General features: G+C 37.7%; 1 protein-coding gene across 1 annotated transcript in view; it reads left to right on the top strand.

Moving 5' to 3' along the window:
• LOC113519897 (homeobox protein homothorax) overlaps window positions 1-20347 on the top strand; it is a 409098-nt gene that overhangs the window by 286050 nt on the left and 102701 nt on the right. The window contains exon 11 of the mRNA XM_052900545.1: window positions 17328-17404. Coding sequence (XP_052756505.1) covers window positions 17328-17404 — 77 coding nt within the window. The remainder of the gene's footprint in view (window positions 1-17327; window positions 17405-20347) is intronic.

Genomic DNA, 20347 nt, shown 5'->3' with positions numbered 1-20347 from the left:
ACTGTTAAACTTAAGCCTCTTCTAGGAGTTTTGCCAGTAGTTGCCACGTTTGGCAGGCGGATTGATAATTGATTAATAGACGACTTTAAACTACACTCATCACATTAACTATCATATATTTAACAAAAGTAAACGCAGCCCTTACTAATATTCCATCTAAAAGCAATATCGTATGGCATGTTAAACATTTACAACAAAGATCGAAGCTCTTATACTAAAAGCCACCGCCATTAGAACAAAACGGTCTATCAAAATTATAATATCAATTACCGATGCATTAACAATTCATATCAGAAGTCAGACGTAGCAGAAACAGGAATCTCATATACGTAATGTTATTATTGTGCGAGAGGGATAAAAAGACCGCAACATTCTGGTGCGAGGGGGAAGGGAGAGAAAGCAGCCGACGTCGGAGAGCTGTCAAAATGTCAAATTTCAGAACGTTGCTCGGCGCAGCAACTTCAAACGTGCCCCTACCGTTGGCATGCAGTGTACGGTACGGTGGTAGCTCTAATATAGTTATAGCGCCCTGGTACCCGTTCCCTGTTAATATTCATGCATCTCATTCGAGTCTTCCTAGGAAGGAACACGAAGCCATTTTCGTGAAAGCCTCGTTCCGTTGCGCCACTATGAATATGAATGAATGATTTTCTGTTCATTTCTTGGATTAAACTTTTTAGATGCATTCTTGCGAGGTGCTTCTGTTGCCGAAGATTGCTAACCGTAAAACCTTCACACAATTTAAATTAGATATGAATTTAAAGTAGACATAATTAAGAAAATAATTTTGAAAGTACATCCATATTGAAACCAATGTAATCATTGACTCGCCGTATCCATTTGTAACACAAAGTAATCACAATAAAAACAAAATTGAAAATTTCAATTTCGCGTCTATTTCCTGGAAAAACAGGCGGTTTTCTATTTCATCTCTCGAAAACCGGTGTTCGACCACCGATGCTGTCTGTCTCGTTCTTGACATGGAGGATATTGGAACTGGCCGAAAATGAGAAGTAAAAGAAACGCTGATTTTTGACATTTCAATATGCACTCATCTGCGCCGCTCGACGAAATTGCCAGTTAATTAACAAAATATTCTAGGCTCACATCTCAAACATGTATTCTTTGAGAATCAATTTATTCGAAATTCTACCTTAGCGATATTGACTTTGAAGCCATGAGTTCTTATTTAGAATACAACAGTGACATCAAAAGCTCTTCGTCTCAATAAAAACGTTTCGTACATTTCTGAACGGAATATAACAAGCTCGCACTTGACTCGCGGTATTTATAAACGTCAATCACAACTGTCAAAAGTGACAGTAGTCAAATCCCGCCCAGTAATAACGGGCAAAGGACGTTCCCAATTTGAAAAACACACGTTCCAAGTTCCCGCGCGTGCTCGATTTGCCGATTAGTGTTATTTTTGAAAATGGAATCAGGGATCGTGTCGCCTTCGGGTGTGCCCGCCCACAAGATGGCCGCTCTAATCACCCGGCGCGTTCACGGGAAAAAGAACGGAATGATATACAATTTTATTGAAGTGATATGTTATTACCGAGCTGAACCTGTAATTACGCGCGAGCTTAACGCGTGGGAAGGGATTAGAAAAAATATGTTTGGACGAATTTTTAATATGGCTCGTGCTTTTTAATTGGCGCTGGCCATTCATGAGAGCAATTTCGATTCACCAACAACAGTTCGGCTTCTTATTTCATATGTACAGGTACAATTAAATCAGTACAATCTTCATGGATTTTGTATTATGGAATATCTTATTTTTCTATACCATAAAGAGGGGGAAAAGGATACAATCTGTCTGATGGTAAACGCCTACAAAACTAGGGAAGTCACATGTGTGTTGCCAACTCTGAAGAAACCTTAATACGCCTTTTTTTAAGAACTCCATACTGTAGTCTCTAGGAAAATCCTTAAGAGAATATATTTGTACGTTAACACCCACATAATTTTATTGATAAAAGCATAATTAACAAAATCTAATATACGATCCATCGAAAAGTTTTTAACGAAAACTAGAAACAAATATGGTAATTTTTAGCACTTCAGAACATCATCTGAACCCCTATAATGTTTAAATCAACATAACAGGTGTATTAGCACCAGCGGACAATAGTAGTAGTATATGACTATAATTTTTTCCCAACCCGCTGCGTTGTCAAGTTTAATTACGTCCCAAAACCCTTGTCTTCGGCCATTACTTACTCGAAGGACCGGACAGACGGACTGATTTATCGGGTGTCAGGCCGCAGCCAGGCGCGGTGGTCCCGACGCGCGAGGATCAAAGGTCCGCGCGAACTGATTGCTGGTGCCTCACTACAAGGATTACACCGTGTAGCTGCGATTTGTCGAATTGGATTAACTATCCCGACAGAAGCACAACTGCATATAAGTGTCCGTATATATTAAACAAAAACTTTGTATCCCTTTTTAGGAAAATTGCGAACAGAGGAGTATGAAATTTGGCACACTTATAGTTTATATAGAGAAGGAGTGTAGAATGCTAATATTATTTTTAAATTATGCATAAAAACACATTAAATTAATAAAGAAAAAACATTACACACACTACCCTGTATTTGACGCACACACACGCATATATACTCTTTTGTTTATGGTTAAAGTCTGTGGTCAAGTTGTGAATAGATTAATATTGTTGTCATTAATATTATTTGTCTATGGTCTTACTGAATGTCAAATATAACCATAATAAATTATTGCAATATATGTTATAGTCAAATTTCGACCACAAGGCGACCACTGGCAACTTGTACATGGGGAATATCTAAGACTATCCATAAATTAATATGAGAGCTCTTAAGAGAACAATTAGAAACCAAAGCAATAATTCTTAGCAATTTAATCATGCAAGATTCTTGCGGCAAGATTACAAATTACTGCACCAAATTGGACGGCGCTTACGCTTAAGAGTGTCAGACCTTTAATAAACCTTAAAATCTGGGTATTTTATCTTAATATGCTTTCTAGAAGAGGTATAAGTGTACCTCATTGGTTTTCCTTCTTCTGTAATCAACGCGTGCGAAGTAGCAGGTTAAAAGCTAGTTGATCTATACATTGTTCAAGAGGAAACCAAAGTCGTTGGGTTAACTGTACATAAAATTGAGAATCTACGCTTACTATAGATTATTTAAGAACAGATATTTCTTTGTCTATGTATGTATATAATGGAAATTTTATTAACTTTCTATGTTTGTCGTTTTCGACAACTGTTTCGACTCTCTCCGAAAGTCTTCAGAAGGCGAATGGCGCTTTTCGCTCCTTGCTCGTTCTGTTCTATTCAGCTGAAATTGCATTCAGAACTGGGCTGTTGATTCATAAAAATGTATCTACTATTAAAAATACTTATAATTAAGTTTAAAATAAAAATTTTGTTCCAATTTTAAAATGAATTTGGTCTATGGATAAATTAACTTCTTAATTTAAAATAAATCAATAAGCTATCGTAAAGGTATAAAGATATATGAAGATCCAGCGACAAACATCTCAGCAAATTGATGCGGGCGTGCAACAGCGCGGGGGCGTCGGCTCTCCGCCCCTGTCCTCGGGCTCCGCTGACACAGCTTTGGCGGGGCACGTCGATTTGTCGAGCACACCGTGTACCGGTGACACCAGGGTCACGTGACGATGGAATGGTGGCGTCTGGGCGGTGCCCCGATTATCATTAGCAGATCGCTCCTCACATGAACAAGATATGGCGGTAACAGGTTTCCTAACTGGGCCGATTTGGACCCAATAAAAAGGTCGAACTAAATTCTTTTAGCATGTGACTAGAAAGGACCTCTTGAAAGCCTATTTCCCATTCGTTAGTAGGTACATTATTTTAGGTTAGTATATACTAAAAATCTACAAAATTTTTACTATACCTTAATTGATATCCTCGGTCATAGACAATTCTTATATCCATTATTCTTACTACCTCTCTACCCTCCAGGTGGAAAAGTTGGTAGGAACAAATGGAATTGGCCTATTTTTACCGATTAAAAATAGTAGTTTCCAATTTAATATTAATTAAGTTTAATGTCGATTTAATTTTAATGTGTGTTATGTACACTATAGCTGTTCTAATATATAATTCTGTAATCAAAAATCCATACAATTTTAATCAGAACAGAAAAAAAAACTGAAAACAGATTGTGATTTTTTTTTGTTAAAATCGTAAATAATATTTGGATGTATTTTTAAATAAAAAGAGTACTTTAAAACCCCAAAAAAATGCATGTAGAGAAATTTTTTTGAGAAATTTTGAGTAATCATTATTATCAGAGCATACCAGGGTATCAACAAATACAGGAGCTATATTTACCCAAGCTAGATACCAGGTAAACATAGGGACGGTGTGTTATTTAAACATTTACAGGCACCGTTTTCCATCTCTAGTTTTACGCTTATATGCTTTATGCTGTCCTGGTAGATATAATTACTTCGATCATATTTATTATTTTCAACCGACTTCAAAAAAGGGGGTTCTCAATTCGGTTGTATTTTTTTATGTTTGTAACTCCATCAGTTGTAAAACTTATTGGGAAAATTCTTTTTTCTTTTTTTTTTATCTGAGAAGATATAATGATATTAATAATAATATTTATTTATTTAGACAACATAAGGTCCATTTTAAGTAAACGAGCGACCACTCTAACATTGATGACCTATCCCACCCAATATTTTAAGATGGGACAGTCCATTTTACTGATAATTGTCTCCAGGACACTGAGATAGCATGTTCCTTTGGGGTAAAGGGGTCGTTAGTAATGGGGTAACATAGCTCCATTACTAACAATACACCCTATCAGGTCGACCTCCACGTGGTCCCCCCTGGAAACCATCGTGTTTAATTCTAGTTGAATTCGTCAGGATAGGCTAACTGGCCTGCTTTCATCTTCATCTGTCATCTCTCACTGCTACAGCAAAACCAGTTCATTTGATTTAAACTACCAGTTTTTCCTTCTACCTTCAAAGGATTCTAGTAATTTCCATTTCATTCTGTATATTATATTAATTTAATTATCTACTAAATAAATAATGTATATATATTTATCTATTTATTTATTTACTTAATTAATTTATTTATTATATATTGGTTGTATATGTTTGTTGTATTTACATTATTTTTACCGGCACTAGATTACCCGCCAATTAATTATTTTCTCTCTAACACTGGGTTGGCTGAAAGAGATCTCTTTCAGAGACAAGCCAACTTTAACAAGACAAGCCAAGTTTAACAACAAGTTGTTAAACTAATCGCTATATGTATTGTTCAAGTAGAATAAAGAATATATGTAAATACTAAATCTTGATTTATTTAATTCATATGTAATGTTAATGCATATGTACGTATCTATCATATCTATATTCCCATAGTGATGCAAAGTGCATAAACATCCCATAGTTCTTAAACCGCATCATGAGCGAGTCGAACCATAAAATAAAGCCACGTTCACACCAATATATCACGCGGGCGACATAAAGGCGGGCGCGGACCGAGCGATGATTTACGCGGCATCGATATCTGTTAGATATGAAATTTGTCAAGCGTTGCCGCGATACCGCCTGTTTATGCGCGCCGGCGTACGCCGCTCGCGATCGCCGACATTTCACGCGATTGTGCGGCTGGCCTATCGCAGCTTCCTACTGTCGGGGGGGAGAGGAATTGTTAGTTATGGGTTTTAACAGCCCATTGCTAATAATACGCCCAATAAGGTCGACCTCCACGCGGTTTCTCCTGGAAACCAATGTGGTTAATCCTTTTTAAATTCCTCACGATGGGCTAACTGACTGACCTGCCTGGGGGATAGGGATTGTTGGTAATGGGGTAAAATAACCCCATTAATAGCAATATACGCTGTCTGATCGAACTCCACGTGGTTTCCCCTGGAAACCATTATGGTTAATTCTAGTTGAATTCGTCACGATGGGCTAACTGACCTGCCTTCATCTTTACCTATGTATACCGATAGCGAAAGCGGGTTTATTTTTTAATGCATGATAATGGATTAGTAACCCCGCCTGCGCTATCGGTTACGCTGGCGGGGCACCAGTAAGAGATAACAGGTGAAGATAAAAAGGCAAGTCAGTTAGCTCATCCTGACGAATTCAACGATAAATTAGTCACGATGGTTTCCAGGGGGAACCGCGTGGAGGTCGACCTGATGGGCTATATTGATAGCAATAGGGACTAACCTCCCCTTTACTAACAATCCCTTCCCCCCGCGCAAGCGAGGCTACCATTCCATTTCCATCCATAAAAAAAAAGCTTCCTACTGTCTACAAGCATATATTAATCAGCATTGTATATTTTCTCGTACTAACACAACATTTAGAGCACAACGTGTTTATTTGCCAGCATTTTCCGGTGTTCAAACAATATTTGCAATCGACTGAACTCATTTCTTTGTAATTCGCACTATTTACATTGTAAACATAATTTCTACGTGCCAGCATTAGTAATAAATTAATGATTATTTGTCTGTTAGTACATACATACCTATCTTTAGATTGAGATTGGTTATTTTAAAATGATTTTGCAAGACGCTAATTTTGATCATAGAAGTGGGTAGTCATAAAAATAAATGGATATACCATGCCAATACCATGTCAGCCGGGGGGAAAGAGATTGTTAGTAATGGAGACTAAAAATCCCCCTGAAAACTACCATGGTTAATTCCTGATGATTTCATCATGATGGTCTAACTGGCCTGTTTTCATTCTCATTGATCACCCCTCACTGGTGCTCCGCCAGCGTATCCCGTTAGCGCAGGCGGGGTTACCATTCCATTTTCATCCACCAAAAAAAGTACCATATCAGCCGTTGAATGTCTGCTGCTGTTAGGCCTCCCCTATGGGGGTGTTTTGTCAATAGTTGCCAAGCTTGGAAAACAGATTGGTAACCGCAGTTTGGCTTTGGTGATTTTTTAAGAGGGACGCTGCTGCCGATCCCTCGACCATTAAGTACTCTTAGTCACCTCTTACGACAACCACACTGTAATATAATGCTATAAGGTGACAAACAAACAAACTCACTTTTACATTTGTAATATTAGTAAGCATTAGTAAGTACCCATTGCAACTTCTCTGACTACTCCTATTAAGGAATAGAGTGGCAGAAGTTACAATGTTCTGGGCACTTAGCTTGAAGAACCGACAATGGATGGGGAAGAAAGATTCTTGAGTGACAACCTTGTACGGACAAGCGCTGTTAAGGATGATCCCCCACTAGGTGAGGAGTGACGACCTCAAATGCATTGCTGGGAGTTAGTGGATGCAGGTGGCTCAGGACCGTTCCTTATGGCAGTCTATCAATTAGGCCTTTTATTCAGCAGTGGACGAATAATGGCTGAGATGACGATGATGTAGTAAGGACATTATATTATCTGTCTATGCTTGGACTAAAAGACGATGTAGTGACAAAAATCGAAAAAGGAATGTTGCGTTTAGTTTAGCCATTTGGAGAGGATGCATGAAAGAAGAATTACGAAACAGATTGATCGAGCAAGAATGAATGTAGATGTCGGTAGGGGCCACCATAGACGGACATATGTCGACCAAACAGGTGACGTGCTGAAGAAGGGCTAAATTAAAAATGCCCGTAACCGGCGAGCATGTATGAAAAGATTGATCAATGTGGAAGAAGCGAAAGAGGTTTGTTTGAATCGAAGCATTTGGCGTTCCATTGTTTCTGCCTACCCTAATGGGAGACACGCGTGACAGATATGTATGTATGTATGTCTATGCTTGTATGTGAACATTACTATCGAAGTACTCCCAATTACCCCCCAGCCGCCCACTTTTAACAGTTCACTCGAATCAAAGGCAGCATCGATTTCCCGACAAATTCAATTAACCAAATCATGCCTAGTCTCCGTTACATTCTGTTTAATTCACGTTACACATCACGGCCAGGCTGTCATCTGTGTAAACGCAATGAACTAGTGGATAACTCTCGATTCGATTCATCCGATAGCGATGAATCGATTATTATTTATTCGCTCGCGGCACTAATCAATGCGCGACACGCGTATAATTTATGCCGGCCGTTCGTATCGGATTTATCTGTTTTCGATTTTAATTTTTATATACGAATTGCGAACTGTGAACTCGCCTTTATGTAGTGTTATGCTGGTGGGAATGAATACTAGGTAGGTATACAAGTTGAAATAGACACTAGATAGTTTACCAGTTTAAATTTGTACAAAAGTCGTCTGCTTGGGTACCTCTGTACCATTCGTGTTTCTATCACGAAGCAGTTGTGTTTGCATGGCTGTTTCGGTTTGAAGGGTGGGATATGGCAGTGAATTTATAGGGTACAGAGGCATAACACCTTAGTCCTCAGGAATGGCAACGCATAAAGGGTAACATGGGTGACTCTGTTATATCCATGGTACTGCTCATATCTATAGACGACGGTTACCACTTTCCATCAAGTGGGTCGTCAGCTTGTTTGCCATTCTAAGTTGCATAAAAAATAAATATTTAAATACTTTTAATGGAGTATTCTATCAACGAAATTGAACATTCCAAAAAAAAAAAAAAACATAAAAACGACAAAAAATTGTATACACATACTTCATACGAGTAGCTTCTATTTAAGTAATTTGTCAAATCCGGCAAAGATTGTTTTCACTATTTGTTTTAATTGAAAACGTCACACTTTCGAGTTGTAGTTTCGTTTTTAATTATTACATAAAAACACCTGTAATAGCCGGTAAGTCTGGACTTGCACGAAGAGATAATTGACTTTAACAGGGGATGCATTCCGCTCGCGTAACCTTCATATGAATCGATTAAAACGTTTTTCATTCATATGCACTTTTTGCGTTTAATTCGTAAGAACTCAAAGCCATAAATTTCGAATTAGATGTATCTCTTTAAAAAAAGAGTAAACATCTTACAGCCTAATTGAATAAGTGTTCCAATTTTAAAAATGATAATGGTTAGGGTTGACAAAGTTTTTTTTTATGCAACTTATAATGGCATACGAGCTAGACATGAACAGTACCGTGGATATGACAGAGTATACTGCGTCGCCTGTGATAGCCATCATGCGTTGCCATTCCTAAGGACTTAGGTGTTATGCTTCTGTAATTTCATTACCATATTCCCACTTTTTAAATCGAAACAATGTGACAGTAACGAGCTCGGTGATGCACACATTTTTAGTGACTTAAACGCTAACCATTAGGTTGGCCGGATGATTATTCCCTTGGTTTGGTATATGGCTATTATAATCCAATATATCTACAATTATCACATGATAAATGCTTAATATTTATAAGAACAAAACCATTTCTGATTGCTTGTCAGGTTCTAAGGAATTTCGTTGCTGTCAATCTGACTTCTAGAGCTCGTAATCAGAGCGGCGCGGCGTATCAGAGGGCACAATGGCCGTGGATGCGGCCCTACTGTTGTTTATTGCGACGACTTATATGCAAAACGAGCCAAATTGACATACTGTAGGGTTGTCACGCTTCGATCTCGCTCGGTATATTTTATATCTTATTATTTTTCTCTTTTTTTTTTTTCTCGATATATTTTCTTTCTTTTTTTTTTAACTGGATCATAAAATTTCAATTCTTAACTCATTTGAAGAGAATGTTCTGTCCACTGCTGAAAGGTCTCCCCCGTAAAGGAAAGTTTTGCCAATAGTCGCAACGCTTGGCAGGCGGGATGACAACCATAGTCAGGCTTTGATGATGTGTTAAGAGGTATGCTGCTGCCCATTCCTCAACCATTACGTTCACGATGAATTCCAGAGAACCGTATCCTCAACTTGACAGGGAATATTGCGTAGGGGACAGTAACAAGGGGAGGGGGATTCTTAGTAATGCGATCTACCAATCCTATTGCTAGCAATATACCCTGTCAGGTCGACCTCTACGTGGTTCCTCCTGGTATCCCCGGTGTATTCATCACGATTACTGACCTGTTTTTTCATCCTGGTGGCCCGCTAGCGTATACCGTTAGCGCAAGCGGGGTTACCATTCCATTATCATCCATTAAAAAAACCTCTCTCTGACAATCCTTTCCCCCTGAAATAACCAACCAAGACAGAACTACCCGTGAAGACGAGTTCACAAAGTCTCTGTGGTGGAAATCGCCAGCCTTGATACCACGGCGACTGTCCCATTCACCATCCGCTGCAATACCTCATGAATATTGCCCCTTTTTTTATCATTTACTTTGCATTGGCGACCGTTTGAGCGGGCCGACTTGTGGTGCGCACTTTTTGTACGCTAATGATACGACGGCCGGCTTTGATGTGCCGACTGATATGGAGACCTCTATATTGTTCACCTGCGGCGGTTTGTTACTGGATTGAAGTAAGCCAGATGAATAAGAATAATTTAATCTTAATATCTAAAGAGTCTAAAGTCGTTTGCTTGGCCACCTCTGTCTCATTCGTGGTTCTACCGTGAAGCAGTTGTGTTTGCATAGCTTTGTTTCGGTTTGAAGGGTGCGATATGGCAGTGAGTTTACAGGGTACAGAGGAATAACACCTGAGTCCTCAGGAATGGCAACGCTTGGGGGGTATCATGGACGAAACGGTATACTCTGTTATGTACATGGTACTGCTCGTGTCTATAGGCGACGCTTACCACTTTCCATCAGGTGGACCGTCAGCTTGTTAGCAATTCTAAGTTGCATTAAAAAATGTATTCAAGTAAACTTAATTAAAAGCATTTTTGAATAGTCATTTTTTATGGATCTACCGCCTATTCGGAATGTAATTTCAGCTAAGAACTGGCAAGAAACGCAGCTGTCGAATGATTAGATGCTTAATTCCTGCTTATATTGTAGATGTAAGTATTTGTTTGACTATGTCCAACAGATATGGTCCATATGATATCGAACATATATTCTTCTCTTAAAGGTATATATTATTAATGTTCATATATTGTAAAGATACACTTGACTTGTAAAAATATAAATAAGAGACCGGCTGAAATCCAGCACTGTGCAGCTGTACGCATTGCACTGGGACACTCACAGCATCTAAGACAGTTGCTTCTGCTTGATATGAGACACTTTTTATGTATGTAATATTTTTGTACTTTCTTTTGTAATTGTATTTTTCTGGCAATCAATATTTTCTATTCAATAATATTTGAATATTATTTTATTTTCTCACATAGCAACATACATAATAACGCCAAAGCTGGAACATGGACATATAGTCGTGTACCTGTACATTTATATATGTTGACAACTGACTACATTCTAAAGTGGAATCAAAATTAGTCACACGAGTTTTAAACAATGGCGTCGGCTGACAATAACATTGTAGCCCTCGGGACAGTCGGCTAAACACACGTCCCACCCACGCCGTCCCAATTCCATCAAAGCCTCAAACGTCACGGGTACAAGCTCATAGAACACTAGCAGTTGTTAACGCACCTATCTCATTTCCTAGCCCAGTTGCGGCTTCCGAGCGGCCGTCAGCGCGGCCTCTTCCGGCTCCACAGATTAGTATCGATGCCATTTACCGTCTCACTGCCGCCATTGTTTCTATTCGTCGATTCATGCCAACATCACTGGCCACTCTTGATTGGACGAAATTCAAAATCGAATATTCCCCATCGTCTGCGGCCGCCGGCCGACACGTTCCAAATTCAAAATTTAAATCTTGTCAATTCGAACGGCGATTTTTGCAAACACATCAGGTGTCAGCGTGTTGTCACGTCCAAAAACTATTTCGGTCGCTAAAACGTTCGCCGTTCGCTCTCCATTACAGATCTGCATTATTTAAAAGCTATCCTGTCACTGTAACTCGAATTTGAATTCTTTATCCGCCATCGAATTGTACTTTTGGTCACGGTGTAGTGTCGACAGAAAAAATTCCGAGTGTCATTCAATTAACTCGATCTGTTACGATAATATCGTCCGAATAAAAGACTAACTTTACAGTTTCCGTTTGTTACAAACTAAAATCGTTTAACCTGCTCTCAGTAGTTTATAAAAGTGAAAAAAAATGCTCTCCAGAAATAGCGAAAGGTAGTCGCACACTGAAAAATAAAAAGGATCGGCGGAACGTCCACTTGTTCGCACATAAACAAAGCATAAAATAAATAAACAACGAGACACGTCGAGCAGAAAACAGAAGGATACACTCACGAAGGGTTGTGATAGTGCCATCCATCAGGCGGTCACATCTCTTCGATAGGGTTAGGGCCACCTCCGTACCTTTATGCGTCCCCGGTGAGAGATAAAGGCCCCATATACGGGACCCCCAGTTTTTTGACATCTATTTGTGGTCGGTCTCTGCCCTCTAACGACTACCCCGTGACTATGAACTTGGTAAATAACTATTCGTTATTCGTTTTCGCTCGCTGGAAACATTAAAAATGTTTCCAACATACGAGAAAGGGTAAACCGGGTGCATGCATAATTTAAACGCTCAATCTGAAAACATCACGTCGCACCGGCGAAAAATTTAATCCATCACATACATCTAGATTCTTTGCGGCGGAATACCGCCGGTTCGGAAACTAAGCAGCCCTTCTCTGAGATAGCGGCGCTCCTCGGTGGCGCGCGTATGATTTTTACGACACGTCCGGAAATCACCGGGGCCCTGAATATATTATTATTGTTATGGCAACACCGAACGTTGGGAAAATTGTAAAATACGCCATACACTCTTCCGCGGCGCGAGAGTTATGCCTGTAGTCGCATATCATTAGGGAATTCGTTCGGATCACATCGCCGCTGACTGAATTTTTCATCGCGTTTGCATTTTCCGAGATTTATTATTCCGCGAAAGAGCTGTGCGCCTTCTTGCGGCCGTCCCGCGCTGTTTGCGGCCGTGACGATAAACTAAAATTAATGTGCCACGGATTTTCATGAAATATTGTTTTTTAATAAGATATTCGAAGCTCTTGTCGGTCTATGTAAGTTTAGCTATATTTTAGCGGCCAACCGAGAGATATATCTACACATATCTAATGTTCAACGCTATAATGGAATGATATCCTGAAAATCAAGACATTAGTCAGCGGCATGTATTTTTCCGTCTGCGTGACAGGGCGGCAGCGGGGCGCGGGGCGCGGGGCCCGCTCTGAACGTATTTACATATTCTCTTCCAAACGCCCCATAGATTTAGGTGCCAACAAATGGATTGTTTCTCCTCCACAGCAAAACAAAATTTATAGCGCCTAACGCAAATTTTTCGCAGCCTTTTCCGTGGGGCGCGGGCGTCTTTTTTCTCTCTCGATTTTCGATTTATTGCTAACTTATGCCCTGTATAATCGTGATTTTAATGCTTGCGCGTGATTTACGCCGGTCCGCTGAGCGTTCGCTGCGGAACGGGATTGCTTTTCGAAATTTGATATCTCAATAACGTTTATGATGCCCTGGTGCATACGATCCTTATTGTACAAGTATTGAACGATCAACATACACACCTACACTTCTATACACTTTTTTCTACACGCAGACATACAGGAGTACTCAAAAAGTTAATAAACAATGGACTTAACGTTTTAAAGTTAAAGCTAATTGGTACTCGTCAACAAAAAAGCAGCCTTCAGTATAAATTTGACAAATCCCGTTATCCAAACGGACCACGGTCCGGAGTTTATCATTTTTCGGTTTTTCTGCACGCCGTAATAGGCTTCATAAATTTTTGATAACGTTTTTGCGCTTATCGACGCGGCCGGCGACCGAGCGGACGGACAGCGAAAAACACGATGCCCAAAAAAGCTCCCCATCCCACTTAATAAACAGGCCCACTAAATTTGGTGCTTCCTAATTTGTGTTGCCAGTGTATATAACCGCTTTTTCAGTGTAAAATTGGACGTTGTATGTAAACATGGTACGTTAACGTAAACACAGCATCCTGTGGTTATTGTTCGTACATCGTGCATTACGGATGCATTAGTGCAATTCAACAATAGCCAAATACACGTAACTGTAACAACAAACAGGCGGACCTCCCGCGCGTCTATTCTCAGCCACGTTGTGCGCACGCGCAGGTGACTGCTCCACGCACCGTTTACTCAACTGATGCGTTTATCATACATACAATTATAATACAACCCTTATGATGATAGTCATAAAGTTCAATTTATAGAGTAAGTTTTGTTTAAGTACAATAAAAGTTAATATCAACGATTACAAACAGGTAGGTGGACTAGAACAAAGATATTTTATAAATATTTGTTTTACTCCATCGCAGACACAACTGGCTACTGTATGAATATTTCCATGGTATCGTTTACATAAGAAACCATGGTGGTCTTGTCAGGGAGTGCCACTCGGTGACATCACTGATGATGATGATAGATCAATATAAATAAAAAAAAAACAATTATATTACAGTGTTACTATTTAATAATAGTTCCAAACCAAAACTAGACGAGTGTTCTCGACAAAAACGTATGTACTTAAGTCTTTTTTTTTTTAATAAACAATAATAGTTCAATTTAATTCAATTTGTGAATTTCACCATCGTACAGCCCGCTACAAGCTAAAGTTCCATCCCAACCATCTGGATCAGTGGTGGTCATCCACCGTGCATTTCCCTAGCACCTTAGTTCCACTCACAACCCTATGCTTTGGAATTATCTTCCAACAGTAGTTTTACTAAACTGATACGACATTATAACCTTCAAATAAAGAGCATATTCCTTTTTAAATACATAGACAGATACTCATTATTGTTTCCTCCAAAAGATTACAATAATAAACAAAGTGAAAAAAGTGTTGTCCTCCTCTCTCCTACTTGCTGTGCCCAACAGGGTCCATAATTGAAACGTTATGTACTAATTATTACAAAGTGAACTTGGAATTGAACCGTATTTCGTGAAAGCAAATTAAAACTCATACGTATGTTACTAAATAAATTGTATTTCTTTCTTTCTTTCTTTCTTTCAGTGTCTGTAATGTTGCATAGTTATAATTGTATTATATTAGTAAGAATTTACGGAAAATGTACCGATATTTTTTTTAAATTTATTCGTGCAAAATTTGAAACACATCCTAGATTAAACAGATTTTATATACATATATCAAAAGTCGATTGCTTGGGCACCTCTGTCCCATTCGTGTTTCTACCGTGAAGCAGTTGTGTTTGCATGGCTGTGTTTCGGTTTGAAGGGTGGGATATAGCGTGAATTTATTGAGTACAGAGGAATAACACCCGAGTCCTCAGGAATGGCAACGCATGGGGGTATCATGGGCGAAACAGTATACTCTGTTATGTCCATGGTACTGCTCATGTCTATAGGCGACGGTTAACATTTTCCATCAGGTGAACCGTCAACTTGTTTGCCATTCTAAGTAGTATAAAAAAAATCTAAAACTCGAACTAAACTCGAAACTTCGAAGCCCCGCAGTGTCGATAATTCAAACGACACATCGAGAAGTCAACGAGTTGAGAAAACAAATACACCCAACTAGAAGGGTAATAAGTTCATTTTTACAACCGTAACATGCCGCGTGTATAAAACATACAGTTTTATTGATACTCCACATGGATATAACAACAAAATGATTAGTGTTTACGAGCGAAACCGCGGCGTAAAGTTTACGTGGCGGCGTAATACGCGGCGGGCATCCCCTTCCCCCCGAAGTGGGATTGCGAAGTCTTTTTACGTGTAATTTTCACTATGAATACATTATTTAGAGACACTCGCGCGCATCAGGGAGCTGAGTAATGCCCCATACGCTTTTATTTTTATGACATGTTTTTACGAGAGCCAAAATGGCGAAGTCGAGCTCATTTAGATTTACGATCGCATCGGAAGGGTTCGAGTGATAACCGAACAAATTGAAGTGTTTATAGAACGCACCGCGGTGCCCCACGCTAGTGGCCCACTTGTTTTTCGTAGTGTAGTACCAGTTTATAAATCAAAGAATGAAATGTAGTGTTGACGCGTCGCATTCCGTGTGCAATCAGTTTTTGTTTAATTCGCACCTTACTTGAGTCGAAACACTCTCTTATTTTGTTCTACTGTAAACTGGAATTGTTTTATTTTCTTTATTGACAGAATTATTTTTTCGTAACGGTAATAAGATTTATAACATATATATGTTTACTGTCCCTTTATTTTATAATTGAAACTTCATAAAAAAATCTTCTATATCCTATGTGTTAATGTCGGACATAATTCATATCATTTATATACTTATTAATTTTAATTAAAAGCTATTCAGATCTTTATAATTTATATTTATATTTATAATAAATTTTCTAAAAAAAAAAAAATACTCAACCATACTCTAGCAAGCACCTGTGGCAGTATTAAGGCAAGATAAACTAGAGGAGGTCCCACGGGGGCGAACGGTAGCCACCCTGCGACTTGCACGGCAGAAACCAATAACATTACATTAGATAATGTACGTGTTGCGTGCTCCTGCCACCCTGGTATCGACCAGCCAATAACATATTCTAAATAAGTTTAAAAAAAAACACCGATGACTTCTTGTTTGCCACCGATAAAATAAACCGTGCGGGTGCTAACCTTGGTCTCGGTATGAAACAAACTGTATAGCTTTTGCTCCATAAAAAAAAACAATAACAAAATCAATATTGAAGGAACTAGTAATTCACTGGCCTAATTTAAAAAGAATAAAACAACATGGATGGAAGAGATATTTAATAGATACAAATTCAAAGTGTCCACTCCTTATTGTTTTTCAATAATTACGATACTAAAAAGAAATGCACTAAATTGAAAAAAAAAAAAATATTGCGTGGATTCTACAAGTAAATTTTACTTAACAAGTCCTTCTGAGCAAAAAAAGCTGCAGCTCTAATCGTCACAAAATTATAATGACACCATCACGAATCCATCATCTCAGCCGTTAACTGTCCACTGCGGAACATAGGCCTCCTCCATAAGGGGGGTTTTAAACAGTAGTTGCCACGCTTGGCTTCCGCGGGCTGGCAACCGCAGTTAGGCTTTGGTTTTTTAAGAGTATTTTAAGAGAAACGCTACTGCCTAACCCACGACCATTAAGTATCTTACGGCTCTTAGTCTCTTACGCCAACAACAGCAAAGAAATGGGTGGCCAACTCCATGCCGAGACCACACGACAGATATAGAATAGAAGGAAAAAGAAAAAAAAAACAACTCATATTTTTTGTCTATTATTTATTGCCTCGACCATCGATGTAAAGAGCTTCATTCCCTAATTCTAAATTCCCTTTTTAAACTCATTTTATTTACACTTCCAACAATCGGCGACGGTTGTAGGCGAATTTAATTAGGGACAGACCGATTTAGGAACGCACCTAATTGAATCCGTTTTTACAAATTCTATTTGCATTGTATCTGATTACGTTCTTTCTTTTACAGCATCCGTACCCGTCGGAGGACCAAAAGAAACAATTAGCACAGGACACAGGGTTAACGATACTACAAGTAAATAATTGGTAAGTGCTACTTTAATTCTCTCACCTTTAATATCGGATGTCTCTGAATATATAAACTATAAATAACTCTATGCCAAGTTTTCGTCCTCTTTTTGCTTATTATATTTGCATAAGAAGAAAAGAGGCAACCATTGGGTTTACTATTTTTATTTTATCATTCCTTCTATGTAATTCCTTGTTCTTAGATGTCAACCAAAAGTTTTTTTTTTTTTTGGTTATATATTAAATACTTTTGCATTTATTATATTTGTAAGGATTATAATGTAAAAACCTTAGATTATATAGATAGTGTCTCCGTAGAAATGCTTCAAGAAAATCGGGTCATTTTTTACATACAATTTTGCGTGATAAATAGTTATGAATGATTCCTTTATAACTTCTATATATTAATTTTGTCTTATAAATTCTGCATCTATTTAATGCGTCAACACTCATTTATTAAATAACATGTCAAGATACATTTTAATGCGTAAATATATGGAATACTGATAAGAAAAAACAAGTCAGCTAATTTGACAATTAACAATTATATAGCCTTTATTCAGATCAACTTAACACTGTCTTTAAAACTAACATTAAATTTTAAAAAACTTTAAAAAACAAAATACCTTATTCTAGTAATTGCTTCTTAATTATTTTCTGTAGATCTGTTTACCAATTGGCAAAGGCCTCCTCCAACCGATTCCATTCTCGACTTTCTTGAACCACTCTGTCCCATGTTATTCCAGCCACTTCCCTGATGTCATCATCCCATCTTATGCAGGGTTTACCTCTTTTCCTTTTGCCTTCCCTGGGATACCATCTTGTCACTTTCTTACTCCATTTGTCATCTCTTATCATGTTTTGATAATTTGACAATTAGCTGACAAAAGATTGACCCGTTTTTGAAGCTCGATACTCTATCTATATAATCTAAGATAAAGACGTAGTTTATTTTTGTATCCAGTTTAATATAAAACTGGTAGATACCACGCTAGTTTAGTTACATCAATACCAATGTGTTCCATTACACGAAAACTAAAAACGTATAAAATCACATATCAGACATTTTAAGCTGGCTATTAAAACCCACTGTCAACGCGATGCATTTCTATTTGCCATTCAACCAGTGCGAAAAGACACCTTACAATCCTTCGTCACTCTCACACATATGAAAAAATCGTATTTTTATCCTGTATTTTGCGATTCTGCAAGTCCTAGCGCATTTGGACGGATAATAACATGATTATCTTAAGTTGGGTGTTATAAAATATGCTATTTTACGACTGTGCATCCAGAGCTAGCATTAAATTCGTTTTATAATGAGCTTTAGTAATATAAGCTACACTGATGCACCCACACGGATTCACTTGCACTTGTTTTATTTGAATATTTATTTAGCTGTTTGTAAAGTATTCCTTTACTCGAGTCAGTGGTCTGGAAAAAAAGTTTAGTTCGTAATTTAAAATACATATTTTGAATATTTTTAGGTACATAATTTACATTAAAAGCTAAATACATAATAATATTAAAATAGACATGGATTTTTTAAATAAAAAATATATATTTTAATTGCATATTATTATATTGCTATTTGTCAGAAGGAAAAAAATGTTAGGACACTTGATACGATATGACGAACTTAATAACATTATAATAGAAGGTAAGATAGAAGGAAGAAGGGGAAGAGGGAGACCGAGGCATAGTTACATCAGGCAGATCAAGAAAGGAGTTGGTGTCGTGTCGTATCAAGAGGTGAAGAGACTCGCTGAAAATCGTAGTAAATTGCAAGAGTTCCACTGACAAGAGCGCAGCTCTTAAATAGGATAGATAGATAGATATTGTATATATGTATTTTCAGCTATGGAGGTAACTGAAATTACAAATTCATCATTATTCAAATAGACTTGTTTACAAGCACTTTTAAATCGTCATTTTTTAAATTTACTCCATGATTCGGAAAGTTGTATTCCGTTATGAAGAGCCTGCAAGAGAAACTCAATCGACTCTTTACAGATAATAAAAATCTGAAAGTAAACTAGAAATTTTAATCGATTTATTTTTCTTAATTTGTATTATTAAATTTAACATTAGGATTTTACAAGCCTAATTAATTTTGTATGGGAATTTCTAATTATTCTGTTGATATGAGTCGTTGGTGATGTCAACTCACAAAATTAAGGGGTGAATCTCTTTACCAATATAATTCTTGCTAAGCGGCCATTTTGCGGATTCTTGTGAAGTTAATTAGATGAATTGCAAATAAACATTTTAGGCCTCTGTTACGAGTCACTCGTTTTAGCAAAGCACCCATTTTAATCTTCAAAACATACTTCCTTTGCCTTCTTGCATTCTCACCTCCATTATTAATATTTTTAACCGTTTCGAAAAAAAACTCAGTTTTTGATATATCTGGTTTTTGTGTTTAAAGAACCTATATATACATATATATATATATATATATATATATATATATATATATATATATATATATATATATATATATATATATATATATATATATATATATATATTTTAAGACTTTTTTTTTAATTAAAACGCTTTATTTTCTTGGTACATATTGATATTATTAGGAAAACACTAACAGTACCGTAGACATAACAAGGTAAACTGTGTCGCCCATAACACCTGTTCCTACCTATAGGCGACGGTTACCACTTTCCATCATATGGACCGTCAGCTTGTCTTCCATTTTAAGATGCATAAAAAGTAAATAAAATATATATATATATACCTATTAAATATTTTGTAAGTATACCTTTTTTAAATAAAAAAAAAATTGTCAAACATTCAGACAACATGCTTTTATCAATGTTGCGCGTGTGGGTGTCAGGCGATATGCGTGTGCGTAAGTTCCACGGCGCGATAATAAAACGCGGGATAAATGGCGGACGTCGCAACACGGCGGAATGGCGAATTTCCTTGCATCGATTGTTTAATTTA

Source organism: Galleria mellonella, unplaced genomic scaffold (genome assembly GCF_026898425.1).
Source record: "Galleria mellonella isolate WM207_F2 unplaced genomic scaffold, CSIRO_AGI_GalMel_v1 utg65, whole genome shotgun sequence".
Classification (NCBI taxonomy): Eukaryota; Metazoa; Arthropoda; class Insecta; order Lepidoptera; family Pyralidae; genus Galleria; species Galleria mellonella.
The sequence above is the reverse complement of the archived record's forward strand: the minus strand, read 5'-3'. Positions and strand labels throughout refer to the sequence as shown.